This window comes from Numenius arquata, chromosome 21 (genome assembly GCF_964106895.1).
Source record: "Numenius arquata chromosome 21, bNumArq3.hap1.1, whole genome shotgun sequence".
NCBI lineage: Eukaryota > Metazoa > Chordata > Aves > Charadriiformes > Scolopacidae > Numenius > Numenius arquata.
In genome coordinates this window covers 7,217,331-7,238,514 of record NC_133596.1, presented here as the reverse complement: position 1 = coordinate 7,238,514, position 21,184 = coordinate 7,217,331, and the positions used below count along the sequence as shown (strand labels likewise).

Here is a 21,184-nt window from a genome sequence, read left to right as displayed (position 1 = left end):
TTGCTGCCCCAAGGATGGTTTGTGTCCTTCTGTACCAGTTCTGGTGTCCGATGGCCAGAAGGTTCCCTGAAATATGGAATGTTAACATTGCACTTAACACTCCCCTCATTACACAGCAGACATGGAACGAAACATCCACCCGTTTATCATGAGACAAACAGAATGGTACCACGTTACAATTAAAGTTTATCTAACACAGGCAGTTTAGGAGCATACCATCTTAATTCCACCAGATCGCTAAAAGGCAGCATCTTCCTGAAATGGTTTCAACTCCATCATGTACCTCATTAAGCAGGGACGTAGCTTAGGTGGCAAGTTCTTCTGGCCAAATCCATTATTAGCTTAAATCTCCCTATCAGTTACAAAGGCATCCATCCACGAAGAGACAGAACCACATGTTTTGCAGTGATACTTTCAGCCCCACGTTTTCAGTACCTGTGGCACCTCCTGAAGTGACAGAAATTAAATTCCAAGGGGCTTCAACGTTCCCTTTGCCATCCAGCTACGGCACGAGCTGTCGACTAAACACTGCCCAAACCCCAACTCTCCTTCCACTTCTCTGTCTGCCTCGAAGACAAATTCTTTTGATAAACTGAAGCCGAAGCTCCTTCTCCAACTCCCAGAACGCCCTGCAAACCCCCCGGTTACAAACACCAGCATCTGCTTCCTGCGGGAAAGGATCAAACCACCAAAAGCAAAACCGTAGGGCTCCTGGCGCGGTGGCGGTGCAGCAGCACCCCCGGAGGTGTGGGGGATTACCCTTAAAACCCTTGTGCCCCGCGAGAAGCACAACGGCTCCAGAGCTCGTACTTGCCCGGTGGAAGATGCTGAAACGAGCAGTTCCCGGTAACTGCCTGTGCCGCCGGTGACGGTTCCGTTTCCGAGGCGGCATCTCAGAGTCACCATCAGTTACAAGATTATGCAAGCCGGCCTACAGCCGCTGCCTGGGAGCGCTCGTTATGAAATACAATAAATTAATTCCCTACCGGTTTCGGCACAGGAGCAGAGGCAGCAGCGCAGGACTTGCCCCGGTTACCGGAACCGCTCCGCAAGGGCTCCCCGCGCCCGGCCGGCGGGGTAGAACCTCTCCCACCCGCTTCACCCACCAGGCGAACCCGCACGGCCTCCCCGCCGCCGCCACAACAGGCCGCTCCGCCGGGCCGGGAACCAGGGCCGGGCCGGGAGAACCCCCGCTCCGGGCGAGCGGCGGGGGCGCGGGGCAGGGCCGGACCCCCCACACACACCATCACCCCCCCCCGGGCCGCAGGGCCCAGCCCCGCCGGGCCGCCCTTACCGCCGCCGCCCGCGCTCACCTGCGCTGCCGATTTCCATTCATGGAGCTGGGCGCAGCCGCTGGGGGCTGCGGGCTTCGCCGCTCGGCCGGGCCCGGCGGCCGGCTCGGGGCTGCGCTGGGCTGGGCTGGGCTGGGCGGCGGCCCGCCCCGCTCCCCCGCAGGCCGCGGCCCGGCGCGTCGCCTCGGCCGCCCGCAGCGCCCGGCCCGGCCCCTCAGGCGGCGGCGGCGCGCGGCGACCCGAGACCCCCCGGGCGGAAGTTGCGTGGCCGCCCGCAGCCCCAGCTCGCGCTGCCGCTCTGGCCCCGCCGCAAGCGCGCCCCAACCGCCGGAAGTCCCGCCCCCGCACGCCGGGCCGCGCGCCTTTTCCGGGGGCGGGGCTTCCGGGCGGGTGCTCGCGCGGGAGTGAGGCGGGACCGGAAGTGGCCGGTGCGGTCGCTCGGCAACGGAGCGGGAGCGGGACCGTCCGTCGGCGGCGGCTCCCGGGGATCGTGTCTGTGCGGGAAGAACGGGGCCGGACACCGGGCCCGCACCCGCCGTCCCCACCGGAGGGGCCGAAGGCGGGCGCCCGGGGGGTGCCAGGGCTGGGGTTTCCCGTTACCTCGGGATTTTCAGCCGCCCCCGGCCCGGGGCTGCCCCGCGCTCTCCCTCCTCCCGAGGGCCCTGCGGCCGTCGTCGCGTACAGGGGCAAAAATGGCGAGCGTTCCTCTGCCCTTCCCTCGGGTTTTGGCGGTGGCTTTAATTATCTTTTAACTTCGTTAGAGATTCGGTTCACAAACTGTGACAAAGCAGGGGCGGGTGAGAGGAGCGAAGCAGCTCTGTGCGGGTGGGGAAGCGGCTCAGAGGGACCGGGCTCGGCTGGGTCTCTGTTTCCTCTTCCCCAAAAAGACCCATTTTTTGGCAAGAACAGAATATCGGGAGTTGTCCCGGCGGGTCTGAGCTAGTCCTGATGAAGAAACGACGTCACCTCTCCTGGTGGTTTGGGGGGCACTTCCCCAGCCAAACAGCCGGGAATTTGTGAAGAACCAGAACTTTGGGCCAGTAGAAAAGGAGATTCTTAATCCAGATTTCAGAATCGTTATTAAGAATCCTGGAGACTGGCAGTTAAATTAGTCTTAGAAAGTGTAAATTTAGTTATCGGGCAAGCGACGCAGGAAGGATTCCAAACCCATGCAAATTAGAAGTAAACTGTTAAGAGTATTTCCTTAACTGAAATCCTGAGAGGGAAGGGGAAACGTGATCACGGAGATGGAGCAGACAGGGCGGTGGGAGACATCTCTGTCAGAGGTCGGACGTCGGAGGCAGGTGAGCGCCTCCGCTCCTGCGGCTCGGGATGTGGTAACCAGAACCCGGGCCGGGGCTCAGGTGCCCATCTAACGCTGGCAGCCAAGGAGCACGACCTCTTTTCCAGGCCTTCGGAGCCAGCTGCACCAGACACAATTTCCTGTTGTATCTCTCCATAGGAACAGCCCCCTGGGAAGCGCGGAAGACGTACAGAGCAGGATGTAAAGGGAAGGTGGTTTAACACCAGAAATGGCCGGGAGGACGTGTGCGGAACCCACAGAGATGCTCAGTTCAGCCCACTCTGCACGCCACAGCCCAAGTCAATTAGCTAACGAGCACGTGCATGCCATTAGCAAGCGCTTCCTTAAAATTGCTTAGCATTATTCAAAAACCGGCAGCTACAGCTCCGCTGCTAAATAATTCATCGTCTACAGGTACGATGATACACGTCTGCAAGGGAAAGCACGAGCAGATCCGAAGAATCCAGAGGACGGGCCCCGGGACACACCATCAGCTGCGGGACGTTTGCAAGGAATTCCAAGGCAAATATAAAACATGATGCAGCACAGAAACCCTCAGGATCAGGATTAACCCTGGTCCAAAGGGAGTCCGAAATCTGTCCTTAAAGCACCTCGGAGCCAATGGCCTTTTGTAGCCCCCGAAGCACGGGAGACGGCTGGAGAAGAGGCGCATTTTGCTGAACGCTCTGACATTTAATAACCCCGGGAGCTCCAATAAAGTCGGTTCTCAGACGGATGACTAAAAAGCGGAATGGGCTGCCCTATTCCACCAACTCTTAAGCACGGACGCGTTCGCTTAAGCGTTTCAATGAATTAAAATCTGGAAAGGGGGAGGGGGGTTGGATCCTCCACGGTACCCGCGTTTCACCGCTCGTCCCCGAGCCCCTCTCGGCGAGCGGCCGGGCCCGTCCCCACGCAATCCGGCGCAGCAGCGTCACCCCAGCGTGTTCACATTGCTTTTATTTAGGTCTTCTGCCAACAGTTACAGGGTAACAGACACCTGGGACTGCAAAGTCAGAGTTGCAAGCAAAAATCAGGACCAAGGCAAAAAAAAATAAAAAATCCACAAAGGCAATCAAATCAAATCAAATATAAATACAATGTTCTGGAGCTCTTTAATCATACCATTGTCTTTAATAAAGAGGTGGTTATGATCTTACAGTATTTTCGTTTGGCCTAATCCAAGGATTTTGTTACTCTTTCCCAGTCTTAATTCCACGCATACAAAAAAAACCCAACTGATCTTCAACCTTTAAAATACAAGCCATATTTTCTTAATAAAATAAGTTTTGTGCTGCTGCTTGTTTAGTCAGTTCTGTACATCAACTGCTCACGGCTATTTAACAAATGGACCATACAGAGCTCAAGCTAAAGCGAAAAAAAAAACACAAGAAAAATAACAACCCAAAGGGAGTGTCTCGCGAACACCCCAGGTACAGTTCCACACTTGCTCGTATAAAGGAGGTACGAAAGGGGCTAGAAATTGAACACAAAAGCACTGGAGTCCCGTCAATTTTCTTTCACAACTATTGAAGTGCAAATCACTCGGGCGAGATATGAATTTCACTTGTTTATTGCTGTCCTGCTGTCTGGCTTCCCTTCCCGAAACAATCACATTCTTTTATTTCACGCTAATTTTCCAAGAAGAAAACCTTCCGCGAGGCAACGTTGAATGCTTGGGCTTTCGGACACGAGACATCGGGCCGTGGGATCCGGAGCGCCCCGACTGCCCCCGCGGTGCTGGGCAGGGGGGGGCTCTGCCCTCCCACCCCACCCCCCTCAGAGGTGAGACAAGAGAAAGAGACAGCATTCAACGACCCGCAGGTACATGGAAGTCGCTCCTCTTCCCGCAAAACCGCCTGCCCTGGCCGTGTCTGCAGCTGGAGAAGGCAGAGAGCGGGGAGCCATTGGGGTGTCCGGGGAGGGGGGCTGTGGGTAACTACGAATCCTGATATGTATCGGGGTAACACCTATCCGCTACGGGTAGCAAAATGCACAGCACCTCAACATGCAGTTATTGGTTTGCGTCTCGGCCAAGAGCAGGGTGGAACTGCTGAGCGCGGAGGGGAGAGTGCATCGTCCGTCAGAGGAAACATGCGGGTAACGCAACCCCCTCCTCAATCTCTTCAAGATGGAAAGAGGGTTTAAAGGGCACAGCAGCTACTGAGTTTGGCTTTTTTTTTTTTTTATTTATTCAAAACCATGAAAACCCAACGCAGAGGGTGAAGTAAGGGCAGAACAGGATCTGCAAGTCAACAGCTGAGAGTTTCAGAAGCTGTGAAGCTTTTGTGTAGTTAAAATTGCTGTTAAAAGTAGGTGCTACATCAGCGAGTCTTCATTCATAGTTCCCTATGAACAGCCACCTTACAAATGAGTGCAAATCTTAAAGGTCCATTTTACATTTCAAGTCTCAAGGTTAAAAAAACAAAATTGTTACAGAGCAACAAGCTGTTTCTGTAAATGCCCACACTATCTCTTCTCAAATGGTTAAAAATGGCACGTGCGATGCCACAGCTACTAAAAGACAGTTCAGAATTCTAGACCCAACTAAAACACTAAAATAATAACTAGAAACCAAAATACCTTCGCCCCCCCGCTGCGGAGCAGCAGCCGGGTGCTTCCCGTTGTGATGCTGGTGAACAAACCCACACGTGGAGAGAACCTCCACCTTCCCCCCGACGGAATTCCCAGAGAGGGGCTTTCTAACGGGAGGCGCAGCCCCTCCCAGAGCGTCTCGCTTTCAATGAGCACAAGCCAGAGTTCTGCGGGTGGGATGGGAGGTGCTGGACTGGTGTCACTATGCAGGCACTTGTGTAGAGGAATGTAGGCTTCTCACGTTGACCCTTAAGTGTTGAGGCATTCCCTACGCTCTAAAAGCCTCCCCGAAGAGTTCGCCACCCCACTGACCACTGCCCGCTCCCCTCCCCGTCACCTCGCGGAGATACAGCGGTGGAGGTTGACACAAGGTGCAAAGGAGAATATGAACCAAACGCTCGTTAAGTCTTGAGGACAAAACAGGACTGTGCTAAAGGTGGGATCTTCACAAACCGCGACATCGGTGGGCTCAGCACTTAGTTTGCATAGCATAGTGATGTCTTCATTTTTCACAGACACGTTGCCCAAAAAGAAAACGGGTAGAGTGAACGCCCGCTGTCGGGAGAGATCAACGGGCCGACACGACCGGTGTGGTTTCTCATGAAGGCAAGGCAAGTTTAAACGTCAGAAAGTACAAAACAAAAAAAGGTGTGCTTCTGTCCACGGGCAGCGCTCGCGGTGATCTGCCTGGGACATGCGGTCACGCTCGGCAGCGAAATGATCACAGAGCTCTTCCCTCTCAGAGCTCGGCAGGAGTGCGCGCCTCGGGTTTTTCTCTCGAAGGAAGCGCTTGGGCACACTTTCATTTACAAAAAAAAGACCCCAGATAATCTGCCCGCGTGATACCGGTAATGAGCTGCTGCTACCGCCCCGCTGTGCACAACGGTCATTCTGTGCAGCAAAACGAGTCCGAAAAGCAGTCGCTGTGTTACTGGGGGGAAAAAAGGCTTTTTTTCCTGTTACAAACACAAATCAGTTGGAGTTTCCCCCCCCGACAAAAACAAGGATTTCATCATTCTGACTAAGGAACGAATCTGGTGTGCTTTCAGAATAAAAAAAAACAAAACCCAACCCTGTGCATGAGATCGGTGATACCACGACACAAAGAGCAGCAAAACCTAGCAGCAGAGAGGGGGGGTTGGAGGTGCCGGAGTTGGGGTACGCGGGACTCGGGAAAGCGGCCGGCCCCGGGCAGACGCGTGGGGAACGCGGGCGGGAGACGGGCGCTGGGCAGTACCCGGAGTCGCACGGGCCGCGCTCGGGAACACTCATGGGACAGGAAACGTTGGAAACCTCTGGCGTGAGCGCACGGGCTCGGGAAGTGCGGTGATGTAAACTCTGAGCGTGTTAATGACTCGTGTATTTTGGCAACAGACTCGGAATCGTATAAAAATAATGTTTAGTAAAAAAATCCCGGTGTCCATCATAAAAATTCAGGAAAAAAAAAAAAAAAGAAAAAGGAAAAAAAAAAAGAAAAAAATTGATAGCAATTTCTGTCCTCATGGGATGAAGATGTCCCCATTTGTCAGAAACAGTTTTAAATAACAAGTAGTACACTGGAAACAGAAACGGGTCAGCAGCCATTAAACGTGTCCTGTATGAAAGTGCACATCTTTCAATGGAGTTTAACCACCATGAGGTCGGGATCTAACACAAACTGCAACTTAGGACCATAGAAATTAACTCCTTCCGATGGAAATATGGACCACCATCAAGACGAGATTACTATTTTCCTTACAAGATTAAAAACATTGAAATTTTGCAGCATCGTAGTAAGGCACTCACCCATGGAAAAGTCTGTGACTGTTGCTTCAAGTGGCAGCAGCGAACTAGCTTTTAACACGAGGAAGACAGTTCTCAGTTCTGAGCTAAGTGCTAGGGTGCCTTACATTATACGGGGGGGAATCGTTCGGGGGCGGGGACCTGTTAGTGTTAGAATTCTCCTATAAACTAGTTGTTTTTTTCCCCTTAACCCATTAAAGCATCTCATATTCTAAAATATTAGTTTTATAAATCTAGTCTTCTGTTTTAAGGCTCTAAAAATCCCCTCCCCCCAACCCCCACAAAAAATACCTACCAGCGCCTGGTGGGCAACGGAGGACCAAATCCGCCAGTTCACAGTCAGGAGTCTATAGTATTGCATCTTAAAAATGAAAACCTGCTTCCGCCTCCTGGGAGTTTTATCCCTTTCCTCAAATGCCTTCATGTGTTTGGTCAGGTCAAAATTTTGCAAAGCCAGAAAAAATTAAAAAAATAATCATCGGTCTCTTCCAATCCTACAAAGGTGTTGGCTCTTTCTGTCCCGTGGTGCTGGTCTCCTGCCTCGAATCGACGCTGCCTGCCCTGCAGTGATTTCTCATTGGAAAAAAAAAACAAGGTGTCCCAATGCTTCCTTTTTTGTATGGCTCCTACAAATCTGAAAGCTTTCTTGAGTGAGGTAACAAAAGTTAGGCTTTCAAGCAAAGTACATGGTACGTAAAGTGTCCTGATGAACCTGCACAGCCTTCGCCAAGGCCTGGGGGTCTCTGCCGTTGCTCTGTCCGGATATATGGCTGCCCTCGCCACTGGAAATCAAGGAAATCACTGTGTAATTATTTCATATTTTCCCTCCCAGAAACACTGAGAAACCCCCTTGGAGATCAGGGTCCGTGAGTGCGGGCAGCACAGGGAGACATCTCACCGCAGCGTACGGGGATGGCCCACGTGCCGGTGACCGTCCCTGGCACCGCAGAGATTCCGGCACCTCAAGGTGGCCGGTACCACTCAAACACCCCAGGGATGCTCTTCCAGGCTCGGGGTGAGTCCAGGATGGGATTTAACCCTCCTTTACTCCCTGTTCCTCCTGGGCTGGGACCTAAGAGGATGCAGCTATGTGTGGGTCTCCCCCCTGCAGCGCTGCTCTGACGCAGGCGCTCTCAAACACCGAGGCAGGGTGTCGGTGCCCCTGCCCGTCCCCAGGGTCTGCCCGTCCCCAGGCAGAGCCCCCTCACCTGTCGTGCTCCTTGTCCACCAGATGGTACCGCGCTCGGAAGGCCACCAGCCGGGCGTAGTACGCCGGGGCCGGGATGGAGACGGAGCGGGTGCAGCGCACATAGGTATGGCACAGCTGGTAGGTGAGGATCTGCAGCTCATCCGCGGTGAACCGGTTGTCATCCCAGAGCACGTAGTAATGGGACGGCCGGCTCGTACCCTGGGAAGGCGAGGGGGCAGCGTGAGCGGGGCTGCCGGCACCCGGAGGCAAACAACCTCGCATCCTCATCATCCCTCCCTGATCAAAACGACCCGGCAGACAGGAGAGATGCCTCTGCCTCCCTCATTTGGGAACCCCCACGCGTGTACAGGTGCCACAAAAGCCCTTAGCACCGAGGTGCAAACCAGTGTCAGCGCAGCCGCCCCGTGCCCCGGCACTGATGGTGCTGCCACCCCCGGCCCCCGGCACCGCACAGCCCACGGCACGCATTCCCCACCAAACCGGGCCAGCTCCCTGCCGTCCCCGCAGCAGGAGAGGAAGCCAAAAAGCCTCCCTTGCGGAAGCAGCTGTAGATTAATTTTCAGTACGGTCTCTGACTAATCTTGGCTGCCTGAAGAAAGGCAGCTGCAGAGCACAGCGCCTGCTCCAGGGACGGTTGGCCACGGCTCTCCCGCCCACAGCCAGACAACAGGTCCCTGCTGACGAGCGGGCGCCCCAGTGAGCCTGGCACGCTCAGACGCCAGCTCACAAGCTGCTGAATTGGCCGCTCTGAAGGAAGAAAATCTCAGAGGAGAAATCCATGTCTCCAGGAGAGAAGCCAAGTCCGTGCCACATCCCGGAGCAGCAGCACCAGCTCGGCACCCGCTCGCCAAACCACCGCAACGGCAGCTTGGACCGAGCTGCCCAAGGCTCCGGTGCCAGGGGGAGGCTGTGACAGGGTCAGGTCAGGTGCACAAGGGTACAATCTGCAACAACAGCCGCAGAAAACAGGCAGCAGCACAAGAGCCAGCCCCGCAGCGCGGTACCTGAATGCCTGCATGACTGCACAGGTAGAAGTCGAACTCAAAGGGGTGGGTGATATTTGTATCCACTGTTGTTCCTGCTGGGATGTTCCCGCTCTTCCCAATCTACAGAGAACAGAGAGAGAGATCCAAGCACTGCAGAGTGTGGTTATTTCCAGCTGCCCAGAGCACCGTCGGCAACACGTCTGCCCTGCACCAGGGCCACGGCGCAGGGTGCCCATCCCAGCGGCTCGGTTTGAGAGCACCGTGCAGAGCTGGTCCCCCAATGCCCGTTACGGGGGGACAGGAGCAGCTCAGCCTGCTCTGTTCCCTGCCCCGACAGACTTGCTGGCATCTTCTGTGAGCATCGACACCAGGCACGACACAGAGACAGAGCAAAGGGAAGGAAAGCAGGCAGGGTGAGGGCTGGGCACGGGCCCATCCTACTGCAGAAATGAGGATCAAGTGAGCAAAACTCCAGGGATCTCTGCAGAGCGTACGTTAGAGCCTCTGCTGCGAGGTACTGGGGCTTTTGCACCCTGATCAAAAACTGTCCTCAGTTCCCCAGATTAAATCTTCCTGCTCAGGTAGAGCCAGAGGCTGGTTAGACTCGATCTAACTGCTAAACTTAGATCAAATCTAGGAAAAGCTACAGCAATCGGTGTTACAGCGCGGCACACACGAACAAGCTGTGAGCAAGGGGTTATTCATCCTGTCACGTCAGCGGCAGCAGCTATCACCAAAACAACAGATGTTTTCAAGCTGACAGAGGCTATTTCAAGAGAGTCACCAGGATCATCAGCACCCAGTAACTCATAATAACAGCAAACAGCTGTCTGGGTTTCTAGAAGCAGCCTAATCCGCATGGATGCGGGAGGCAACTGAGCAGCACGTTCCATTCAGGAGCTCTCCCCTCAGCAAAGGCAAGGCTGTGGGGCTGAATCAGCCGCCTCCGGCCCCGGCCCCCCGCGGCACTCACCCTCTCGTTCTTGTCTGCGCAGAAGAGACGGGTGTGATGCCTTTTCTGGACGACGATGTAGGTGATGCCAGGCTGGTAATCCTTTTCCAGTTTGATGCAGGCGTCTCGGATCGCGAGGAGCTCATAGTGAAGGATCTGGAGAGATGAGGGTACATAGAGTGAGGGGACACACCGGCGCCCAGCCGTCCCTGTGCACCCGCAGGAGCCAGTGGAGCCCCACTATCCCATGGGCTTCTACGGGGTCCTCACCTGTGGGAGCTGCCCCTCGGGAACGCCGTCGCGGTAGAAGATGATCCTGGTGGGTTTGAAGCGGGTGGATTTGTAGAACTGGATGAGAAGCTCCCTCACCATGTAGGACAAATCCTCGATGATTTCCTGTCGAGGACGCTGGACGCGCACGGTGGCACAGTACCGGCTGGGGTGGGCGTCCATGCTGCCCACAACCTGCAGAGACAGGGACAAGCCAGGCCCATGTGTTACAACGGGAAGGACAGAGGGGACGTGGGACATTCCCAGCCTCCAACGCCTTCCAACTCCCACAGCTGGCCGTGGGCAGAGCACCCGAGCTCAGGAGATGGGACAGCAAACCCTGTACAGGCAACCAGCACCCGAAAAGGACACCCCTGCTTGTGGCCACGTTCTGGTTTCACACTCTGCCGTGTCCTTTGTGGTGTTTATGGGAATTTCCAGCGAGACAACTTAAACTGGTGCCACTGAGTGATGTGGCTGTGGGGGCTGTCACTGCTCTGCCCCAGCTTCACCCCTCCTGCCCAAAAGCAGAGGAGAGAGGGGGGAGCAGGGCTGCCCTTTCTGTCTCCCTGAGCCTCCCTCCATCTCTCGCTCCGGAGGTTTTTTGGCTTCCATGAAGCACTGTGTGACCCCAAACCCCACTCTGCTGTTTCACCAGGGCAAGGACACCTCCAGGGTGCAAAACCCCACCTGCAGTTGCAACGCTGCTGCTGCAGAGCTCGGTATCACAGCAGCACCAGGGAGCTCTGCTATCGGCCGGTCCTTACCCCTCCGGCTGCGGCACAACCGCCTGCCGCGGGCTGCCCAGAGACCCTCTGCCCAAAAGGGGACAGAACCAGGTCAAGGTTTAGCTCGAAGCATCTGCCGGCACCACGTCCCTGCCCTCGCTCAGCCCCAGACAGCAGCGGTCGGTGCTGCCGCCTCCCGAGGACACGGCGGGGTTGAGTCACCGGGCGAGCAGGGAGTTCCCATCGCAGGCGGGCGCTCCGGAGGGGACACCTCACAGACGTCAGGGCAGAGAGGCTGAGAGCAGCCGGTTCACGTCCCCTCGAGCAGAGGGAAAGCACCACAGACCCCACATCCTCGGCGGCACCGAGCCTGTTACCCCTGCCCTCAGCAACGGTTTCGCTTCTGCTTCACAAAGGGAGGTCTAGAGTCTGGGATGCACCCGCGGAGACGATGTGCTCAACAGAAACGTTTCCTTTGGCCTCAGCCACCGACCCCCTTCTACTGACTGATTAACACACACTAAGGACAAGATCAAGGCCACCTGAAGCCTCTGCCCTTCTCCTCCCCTGCAGATTCAAAAAAGCTTTCATAAAAACGAAGAAAAACCCTCTCACAGTGGTCCTGCACAGCGAAAACACAGAAGATGTTTTCAGAGGGGAAGTGCTGCCGCCAGGAAACAGACTGTTCTGTCCCACCCACACCTACAGCAAAAAGCCAAAAGCATTTCCCAACCCCTTCTAATTAAGAAAAAAAACACTCCTCCAAAGAGGCGTTTGCATGCCAAGGAAAACCTGAGCTATGAGTCCCGGAAAGTTAAGAACTTAATAGGAAAATGCTGACGTGCTTAATTAAACCAGACGCTACAAGAACCCGACACTTTCCTTCACTTCCACGAGCAGAAGGCAACGTCTCGGAGCCCCACGAAGGGCCCGAGCTGCCACCCGGCACGTGAGCGGCATTTCATTCGATGCTCGTTATTCCTTTGGGGTGAAGGGAAATCCGCCCCCCAAAGGGCTCTGGAGCAGCCCTGTCACCCCGGTTCTCCCCATCTCTCCCACCTGGGGACAGTCCCTCCCAGGGCTGCCCTGGGGATGACTCCTGAGAGCCCAGCGGCCGCACGGAGCTCCCGCACACCCTGTCCCCTGGCGCTCGCAGGGTCAGGCACAACACGAGCCCCATCTGCTGGCAGCTGCCTGCTCTCCCAATGGCTCCCCAAAACCACCGCTCCTCTGCGAAGAGGCAGGAGGGGATCGGGGACCCACCGCCCTGGGAGTGGGACTGAAACACCCAACAGGGCGCGGGGCCACCCCGAGAAGCGTCACTATAAGGACCGTAGTGGCACAGCCCCTTTACAGACACACGAGTCCCGTTGCAGCTCACCCCTGCAGGGCTCTCGGGCACCGAGCCTGGCCCTGGAACAGGGAACTTACAGCAGTTATGGAGGGTTTCTTCCCATCTCCTGCCGGCGGGTGAGTGACATCGGCCCCGAGGAAGATCACCGGCTGCTGAAAGACCGCAGAGCTGGTGGGAGAGAAGAGACAGCAGCGGTCAGCCTTCAGGAGCCATCTCAGGGCGATGCCCAGCCCAATGGAGGTGACAGATCACACAGAGGACATCTCCCGACCTCCAGGCTCTGGCCTGGGCACATCAACAGCTCATTACAAGGCGAGACAGGCTGCAAATCTACATTTCAAAGAAGCCACCCCTCCTGCCCCAGGTAAAGCCAGGCAGCACCACCAGGGACTTGGGAAACAAGCCCCAAAGTACTAACCGCTGGTGAGGCACAAGGATGTTGTTGATCCCGCCAAGCTTGACGTTGATCTTGAGGCAGAGGTTGGAAAGGGTCTGCGGGGAGGTTTTCACCACGTTCTTGACCTGGACGCACTGGGTGGCCATTCCCAGGAGGGTGTCCCCAACACGCTTCACCTCGGCTGCGGGCAGAGGAAGCAGAGGAACACATGGGCAATCAGCAACGCAGCGCTTCCAGCAGCGCCCTCGGCAATGGGGAGAGAAAGCACCACGGGAGGAGCAGAGCCAGCCCTGCCGAGCCAGAGCAAAGCCCCTCTCCTCACCCCGCTCCCCCTGCCCCAGACGCACCATACACCGGGGTTTTCCCGGGCAGGATGACAATGATGAGCTGAAGCCCCGAATAGGTGTTCTTGAGGTGTCGAAACATGGGCTCCACGCTGTCCGCTCCCTGGGCGTATTTACAGAAACAGGGCTGGCCCTGGATGGGCATCCCCGCGTCTTTGGAGATCTTGCGCAGCTGGTCTGTGAAGTTCCTGTGGCCAGGAGGAGAAGGATCAGCCCCAAGCCCTTCTGCACGGCACAATCCCTGGCCACCGAGCGAGAAGGGACCCATGGTTGGAGTGCTGCGGCACAGGACAGAGACATCACACCACCATGTCTGTGGTTTTACAGCACCCAGCAAGCACACGGCAGGGGAAACGCAAGACCAACACGTGTTAGAGCTGAACCGTCCCCTCTTGGCACCCTCTTACCCAGGAACCGACTCTGCCTGAGGAGCGATGGAGCCGTGAGCTGCTCCCCATCAGGAAGCTGGGGAAAGGGGGAGCAGAGCTGCTGCCGGGGACAGTTGATTTCCAGACGATTTGCAAAACTCATTGAAGCCCTCACTCACCAAACCAGACAGAGTGCTCGGCCACGCTCGGGATTTTTGGCTTGAAGCATGAATTTGATGCAGGGAGAGCAGGAGGGAGTGTGGGGCTCCCAGCTCTGTCCCAAAGGGGTGTCTCGGCAGGAGCACGGTGTCACTCCCACCTCCACCCAGTTACTGCAGATGTAGGGACTTTGAGCGGCTCCAAACCTCCCCAAACGTTAACCGTGCCGAACACCCAGAACAGGCACACAAAATGCTTGTCTTGATGCATCCAGTCTCGGTCAGGAGAAACCTGTCCCCAGCAGCATCCAACCCCAAGGTGACCATTTCACTAAATCAAATCGTCCCCGCTCTGTGTCACTTTGCTACCAAAGCAGAGAATCTCTAAACTACCAAAGCTTTTCAGAAAGCCTAAGACCTCTCTGTAATAAAAACCCATGGCGAGTTTGGATGCTTCCTACATGAATTACATTATTTTAGATAGGGTCTCGGGGAAACTTTTCATTAAATATCCCTCACAACCCCATTTCTCTGGGGAGATTCAGCTGAGCAGAGTTCAATACAGCTTTAGGGCTGGCAGTGCCAGATCCTGACAGCAGCCTGATGCAAAGAGCAGACCAAGGAGAGCCCGGGTGTCAGCTCACACGTGCTGGAGCGCGATGTGCTCGCTCCAACCTGGCCGGCTTTGGGATGGCTCGGGGACCGTCTGAGCCAGGATAAACAGTCAGGATAAATTAACAGAAACAAGACCGAACACCCAGTCCGAACCCAGATCAAATCTGTACCACAAACAATTCAGATCCAGCGTTAGGGACGAAGGACATGCGGCCCCAGGCTGGAAGCAGTGGGGGTGGTCGCACCACAGGCTCCCCCACCTCATCCCATCCCCGGGGTCTGCCCCTTTCCTTACTTCAGCACCTCCTCTCGACACTGCTTCTGCGGGGCAAAGCAAGCAATCGCCCAGACTTTGATCTCAATGCCGTTGTAGAACTGCTTCCCTCGCATGTCCCACACGCCCTGGTTGGGAGTTGCAATGGCCCGGTTCTGCAAAGGCAAACAGAGGGTCAGAGCGCTGCCGTGTCCTGCCCGGCCCTGGCACTGGCATCCCCCATGGCAAAGCCCTACATCCTTGTCAGAGCCACCTCCCTGCACTGCCAGGGGCTGCCGCAGCACGTGGCCATGGGCAATTCACAACTTCAGCCCCTCGAAGGTGATGGACAATTCACCTCAGCATCTCTCTCCCCTTCAGCTCACTTTTTTTTTCACCAAACAACTCTTGGCTACACTTTCAGTACAGTTATATTGCAAAACAAACCCACAAACAAAAACCCCAAACCCAAGGTGCTCTGATAAAAAATTCCAGCTCTAACCTACAGACCTGAAGGCAGCACAAGTTTTGTGCAGAAACAGTGTTTTCTGGTGTGAAAGCATCTCTCTGCACAATGCAGCCCAACACTCTGCTCACCCGGCCTCCATACTGCAGGATGGGCGCCGGCAGGACCCTCCCTGTCACCTCCGTCATGTCATCTTTCACCTTGATCCCAAACTCCTGAATGTACGGATCCAGGTTGTAGCTGGCGTTCTTCATCTGTGGAGGGAAGGAAGGGCCATGGGAGGGAGCGAGACCAACTGCTGCAGCCCACGCGGCTTCAGCTGGTCAGGGAACACAGGCACCTAAAGTCACGTTCCCCGCAGAGCTGAAGTCCCCTCCGTAAGGGGAAGGAAAGTGGTTTAACACAAAAGGGCCAGACCCTGCTCTTCAAATTGACCCATAGGGGACCTGATTTTTGAACGTACTGACCAACAGAACCAAAGCAGAGCCTGCTCCTGAGGTTTAAGGCTTTAGTGGGAAAGTTCAGACCAGCAAGAGACTGTTATCAAGACTCCCAGAAGGAATATCAAATGCCCCCCCAGCTTCGAAAGCCCAGAGACGTGGGTTTGGACAAGAGAGCACCATTAACCAGCTCCTGCTGGTGCTGGCAGAGCTGGGTTCCCCCGGCTCGCCCCAGGCTGACCTGCAGAGTTCCCGTACCACGGCCCTGCAACAGTCCCCACGTACACCCAGAGCCAGGGTCATTTCTCTAATTTGTTTTCCTATTTTTAGTTCCAGCTCCCTTTGGGTCAGGTTCCATCAGCACGAGGACCTGAATTTGCTGCACAGGAGTTTCCACAGTCCCTTTGGGCTGGGCTCCGGTGTGCAAGTGTCCGTTACACACACACAGGCATCATTGACCGGGGACCCGATGAGATGAGGGGGATAAACCCAACCCATTAACCCCACCAGCACCTTCTGAGCAGGTCCCAGCTCTCCAGTGCAGAGCAGCTGGGGAGTAGGACCACGACGAGGCTCAGCACAGACACGACGCTGTAACCTGCCATCAGCCCACAGCCCCGACAGTGTCCCTCCCGGGGACGCGAGCCACGTACCAGGCGACTAATTTCCTCCTGCCTGTCTGGGGCAGACCTGGCTGTTGCTTTTATCATGGTTGACGTTTGATTGTCCGTGAGCTTCTTGATGCACCGCTGGCCTGCCACGATGTTGCACACCTGCAGGGCAGGGGAGACAGAGCAGCCACGCGTCAGGGACAGGCGAGACATGGGGGTACCACACTCGGGCCCCGTGCCAGCCCCGAACTGGAGGTGCCGAGCCTGCAGCTGCAGGAAAATGGCATTTTTACAGCACGGTCTCCTCCCTCCCTTACTAGAAGTGGCTCTTGCCAGGTTAACGTTAAGGCAACCAGTGCCCACAACACATCAGCTGCAGAATATTGCCATGCATCTGCCAGCAAAGGCCACTTGCCTTGGCTTCGAAGAGTGCCCAAACGCCGGGGTGCCCGGCGGTGCCGAGCCGACACTCACCTCCAGGGGCAGGTAGGTGTGCTTCTGCTCCTGGCCGACCTGGAGACAGGGCAGGTGGGGGTATTTCAGCTGCAGGTTGTATTTCTGCTTAAAGTACTGCGCCACGGTGCACTCCACTGTCTGACCACTCTCCAGCTGCAGGGGAAACCTGGCAGAGGCAGGACACGAAGGATGCACCTACTCCAAAGAGACACTTCCAGACCTCAAGCCCTACTTACTCTGGCTGGGACAGAGGGGACTGGCAGCCTCCCACCCCAGGCTACCATGAAAGAAAATAAAAAGCACAACGGTGGTATTTTCAGAAATTGAGTCAGGAATACTCTGATCCCAGTGTGGGACTGAGGTCCCTAAATAGAGCTCTCCCTCACTAATCCAGCTAATCAGGGCAAATGTTTATTGCAGGACATGCCACACATGCCCCTGTCAGGTACATAAATACAGTGCCCTGGCACTCCGGAGGACTTCGGAGCTTGGTGCCCTCCCTGGGAGCCCAGCTGAGCTCCAGGCAAAGGTTAACTGGCCTCTCTCCAGTATGGGGCAGTGGCCCCGGGGTGGGCAGAGCACAGGGGGCAGGAGGGAGCATCTCCCTTCGAAACCACAGGGAAAAAAATATCAAACTTCCCTGTGGCCAGGCTGAGGGGTGCTGTGCCGTCCATAGTGCGTGATACCCAGGCTCACCCAGCCCCAGCTGTTCCCGGCTCCATAAAGAGCTCCATGAAAATGAAGAATTGACCCGATATTCTTTATGGAGCCAAAATTAGATGGGAGAGCCAGCCTGCACCCCCGGCAAGGTGTCGCATTCCTGTGCTCGCCAGGGCCCAGGGCTGGGACCCGAGGATGCTGGAGCACGGGGGAAGTGGGGTACATGTGGCAATAGGCACATTAACCCCAACGAGATACACCTGGAGACGGGGTTGTGGCAAGGGAGATGCCCCCCCTTCGGCAGGGGCTCTGGAGCCTGACAGCACCAGCACCAGCACACTGAGGTGGTTTGGTATCGGGCAAGAACTTCTTGCCTGAGGGATCTTCTGCCAGCACTTGGCTTTGCACAGCATGAGCCAAAATTGCTTGTTGTGTTTTTCCTTTCTCTCTCGTTTTTTTTTTTTTTTTTTTTTTTTTTTTACTGTTGGCAAAATTTCCAGAAACATTGCAGAAACCTGGGGGGCAAACAGCCTTAAAAACATCCCCCCCTCCCTCCAGCTCCACCTCTGCCTGCACGGGGAGGTCTGGAGGGGTCTGCCTGCTCTCCCCCCAGCCTCTGCCTCGAACCCCATTTTGCTTCCAAGCCTCCCTGGGGGCAATTCCCAGTGATGAGCCCTGGAAACACCCATGGGCTGTGGCACCCAACAGCTCGGTGCTGCTGTCCCCGTCCGTGGGGGGCTGCAGGGAGCAGGGCAGTCCCCCGACACGGAGGGGTGCCCAGGCCCAGCCCGCTCCCAGGCACAGGCAAATCATTTCAAGGCAGGGAATTGCTTTATTCCCTGACAAAGCTTCTGCTTTAGCAGCGTCTATTTTAAGAAAGAAGAAAACCAAACTCGGAGGTAGAAACTAGGACAATTCCTGGCATGTCAGCTCCCGCCCGCTGCAGCGCGTCGCCTGCCAGACACAGCATCCTCTGCGCTCCCACCCTCCCCTGCATCCCGCTCGCCGCCACCGTGCAGGACACGGAGCTGCGGGAGCTGCTGTGCCCAGCACCGCTGCGGGAGCACCGAACCCATCTCCTTTGGCCATGGCAGGCCAGAGCTTCCCGTCCAGCCCTCCCTAACGACACCAGCAGCTGTTAAAAAGGAGAACAGCTCAGATTTTTCCAGCAAGGGCATCTTCCCCCCCGCCTTACGTCTGGTGGCTGGCCGGCCGCCTGGTAACGTTACACACGCGGTATTTCCTCTTCATCTGCCCGCAGTGGGTGACCTCGACTTTCAGACCTGATGCAAGACAAGGAGACATGGCAGAGTCACTGGCGAAGGTGGGAGCGATGCCCTTTTGCCCACCTTCCCCAGGACACCACCACCACCTTCCTTAAATAATTAACCGTTTGCAGAGCAGATGTGCTTGCAGATGCCCCATGAAGTGCCCGAGGGAGGCAATGATGCCCCAGGAGACCTCTTAAATGCGCAGCCCCTGTGCCCCCCACCTCGCTGCAAGGGCTGGGGGGAGACAAGCCACGGCTGGTGTCTGGGGCAGTGTCCAGCTGGGGATGGGTCCCCATTGCTCCCCAGGTGCTCTACCTTTGATCTCCTTGGTGAAACGCACTCTCTGTGAGTCTGTCAGGGGCTTTGGCTGCTCGTCGATGTTCCGGATGTCCAGCACCTCGCACATGAACTCGATTACGGGCTGGGCTTTGTAGAAGGCGGTGGCCGACACTGTGGGACAGACACCACGATGCGTCTCTGCTCTCTCCCAGCAGACGGACCTGGCCCAGCCTCCCCACACACACCCAGCCCCACCGCCGCAGTTCCCCAGTGTGAAAAATACATCACCATCAATGTTGAGCATCATCTTCCACATGGCAGGTCTGACCGACTGGTGGAAACCGAACCAGACCTCCCTGCCGCCTCCCAGGGGGTGGTAGTAGCCTTCGGGGGGGGAGAAGAAGGAGCGGCCGACTGGAGTGTACCTGCAAACCAGGGCAAACCGTGTCCATCAGCACACGCCAGCCCCGCCGGCAGTGACCGAGAAGCACCCCCAGCCCCTCCGAGCCACCGCTCGCCCCACCGGCTGCATCACCCCATTTATTTCTATTGCAGGAGCATCACAGCGATGGCACCAAGCGGCCATGGCTGCCTCCTCCCAAAGAGCTCCGAGGCCAGTCCCAGCCACAACGCCTGCCAAGGGCAGCCAGTTCCCTCCCCGGCACGCTCGGTGCTCGTGGCATGGCCCCTGCTGGGCTGCCCCTGGCACAGGTACCTCATGGAAGCCAGGTGCCTCATGGCAACATCCAGCGCCTGGACGGACTCCAGAGGGACGGGGATCTGCCCGCTGACCAGGGCCTCGTGCAGCATGCGCCAGCTCACGATGGCCATCCATTTGATGGAGACCTTAAATATCCTGTCCTTGCCTTCCCCTGGGATCGTCACCTCGAAGTCAACCTGGGTGCAGAAGGGAGGAAAGCGATCGTGGCATCCCCACAGGTGCAAGGGGAGGAGGTCATTTTTAGCTGATCCTTCCCAGGCACAAGTCACATCGTGCTCTCCTGGCACGGGGCTCAACGTCCCCTCTTACCCGCTCATTTCCAATGGGTAAGGCCGTGACAGTGTAAATGTTCTTCTTCCCATCATAGACTGGCTTTCGGTCACCGAAGATCTGCGGTTTGAAGTGCTGTACCATGTACTCCACAACTTCCCTACGCAGGCGAGCGGGGCAAGACGAGGGGCAGGAGGGGAGAGAAGGGTGAAGTTTATTTTGCTGGTGTTTTTACAGCCTGATACCTACTGTGACCTGTGCGGCCCCAAGCCCCCCTGCCCGGGGCACTTCTGAGCCACAGGGCACCAGGGAGCAGAGCTGTGTCCCCCCTGAGGAAGGAGGGTCCCAGGACAAGCAGCCACACGCCTTGCCCCGCAGCTCGGTACATGGGCTCCGGCAGAAGCAGTCTGCAGGCATGCAGGAATGCGTCCCCACCGCGGATGCCGGGAGGGCGAGAGGCAGCGACTCGCCGCCCACGGCCACCACCGGGAGCATCTGCTCGCTGGCCTTCGGGGCACAGAGCTACCCAGGCTGCCGGGGCAGGAGGGGACAGGCAGCGAGTAGGATGCCAAAAAGCAAAACACAGAAAAGTACGCCATGGCCCGAGGTCTGGAGCTTGCTATTTTTAAATACGGGATTGTTGCCAAAATAGCACAGCTGCTTTGAAGAAGCTGGGGACTGTGCTGAGGTTCAGGACCTCTGAGGCTGTCAGGGGCAGGAACCAGCGCTGCTGAACAAACCTGGCTGGTGGGGTCCAGCCACCCACAGGCGCTGGGCAGCGCTGTGACCCCTGCCACAATGTCACCCCGATGGCTTCCACCAGTGAAGAGGAAGAAAAGGCACTTATGGAGCCTCCATAAGGAAACTGGAAGCGGGTAACAAGTGCCAAAACCTCTAATACTTGCCTTACCTGTTGACTCTGCGTGGACATTTGTCGGGCTTGATATCCACTTCATAATGATACACATCAATCTTGGGAATGTCCACTTCAAAGTAGTTGGCCAAGAGCTTGATGGGCTTCCCAACGGTTCCTATCCCGGGCCGACGTGGCGCTTGAAACACCTGCTGCAAGGGCGGCAGGTATGCGCCTGCAGCTGCGGGAGAGACAACGGCTCAGGAGGGAGAAACCCCGTGCCCAGACAGACAACGCAGAGTCACGGTGCTCTCCATCATCGCATCCCGATCCAGGAGATCTCCCAGTCCTGCTGGCAGGAGGTAGTGGTGGCACAATTCAGACCAGCCCATCTGGGAGCAGCTTCCCTGGGCACCATCCAGCGGGCACCGGCGCCAGCCGAGCCGTCAACGGGCAGTGCCAAGCCCTCCGCTCCGCTGTGCCACCACCAGCTGTGCCCATCTCAAACCATCCACTGGCAGAGAAATAATCCCTGCTTTGCCTTAGGGAA

General features: G+C 56.6%; 2 protein-coding genes across 3 annotated transcripts in view; both read right to left on the bottom strand.

Annotated features, from left to right (window-relative positions):
* The window catches only part of LOC141474347 (protein argonaute-3), a 28,345-nt gene extending 27,013 nt beyond the window's left edge, over window positions 1-1,332 (bottom strand). The window contains exon 1 of the mRNA XM_074162204.1: window positions 1,314-1,332. Within this exon, the coding sequence (XP_074018305.1) occupies window positions 1,314-1,332 (19 nt within the window). The remainder of the gene's footprint in view (window positions 1-1,313) is intronic.
* Window positions 1,333-3,712: 2,380 nt separating this feature from the next.
* Window positions 3,713-20,888, bottom strand: LOC141474277 (protein argonaute-1). Of its 2 annotated transcripts, XM_074162098.1 has the most exons (18): window positions 20,692-20,888; window positions 19,821-19,941; window positions 19,506-19,687; window positions 19,079-19,215; window positions 18,827-18,961; window positions 18,436-18,523; window positions 16,599-16,746; window positions 16,167-16,286; window positions 15,205-15,327; window positions 14,650-14,783; window positions 13,217-13,401; window positions 12,891-13,050; window positions 12,550-12,640; window positions 10,391-10,585; window positions 10,142-10,276; window positions 9,187-9,288; window positions 8,181-8,380; window positions 7,509-7,754 (listed from the first exon to the last, which is right to left on the bottom strand). In XM_074162098.1, exons 2-18 carry the CDS (start codon window positions 19,923-19,925, stop codon window positions 7,646-7,648), a joined length of 2,349 nt encoding a protein of 782 aa, XP_074018199.1. In that variant the 5' UTR covers window positions 19,926-19,941; window positions 20,692-20,888; the 3' UTR covers window positions 7,509-7,645. The 2 variants fall into 2 exon arrangements, with proteins under 2 accessions (XP_074018200.1, XP_074018199.1); XM_074162099.1 differs by lacking the exon at window positions 9,187-9,288 and having other exon boundaries at window positions 3,713-7,754; window positions 20,692-20,852.
* Between the last annotated feature and the right edge of the window lie 296 nt (window positions 20,889-21,184).

Bases quoted from the DNA above. Each gene is read 5' to 3' on its own strand.
- LOC141474277 (XM_074162098.1), bottom strand. From the start codon at position 19,925: ATGGTACAGCACTTCAAACCGCAGATCTTCGGTGACCGAAAGCCAGTC. The intron at 18,962-19,078 runs GTGATGTATTTT...TCTGTCCCACAG, and splicing joins GATGATGCTCAACATTGATG to TGTCGGCCACCGCCTTCTAC. The intron at 9,289-10,141 runs GTGAGTGCCGCG...TGTTCTCTGTAG, and splicing joins GCGCAGACAAGAACGAGAGG to ATTGGGAAGAGCGGGAACAT.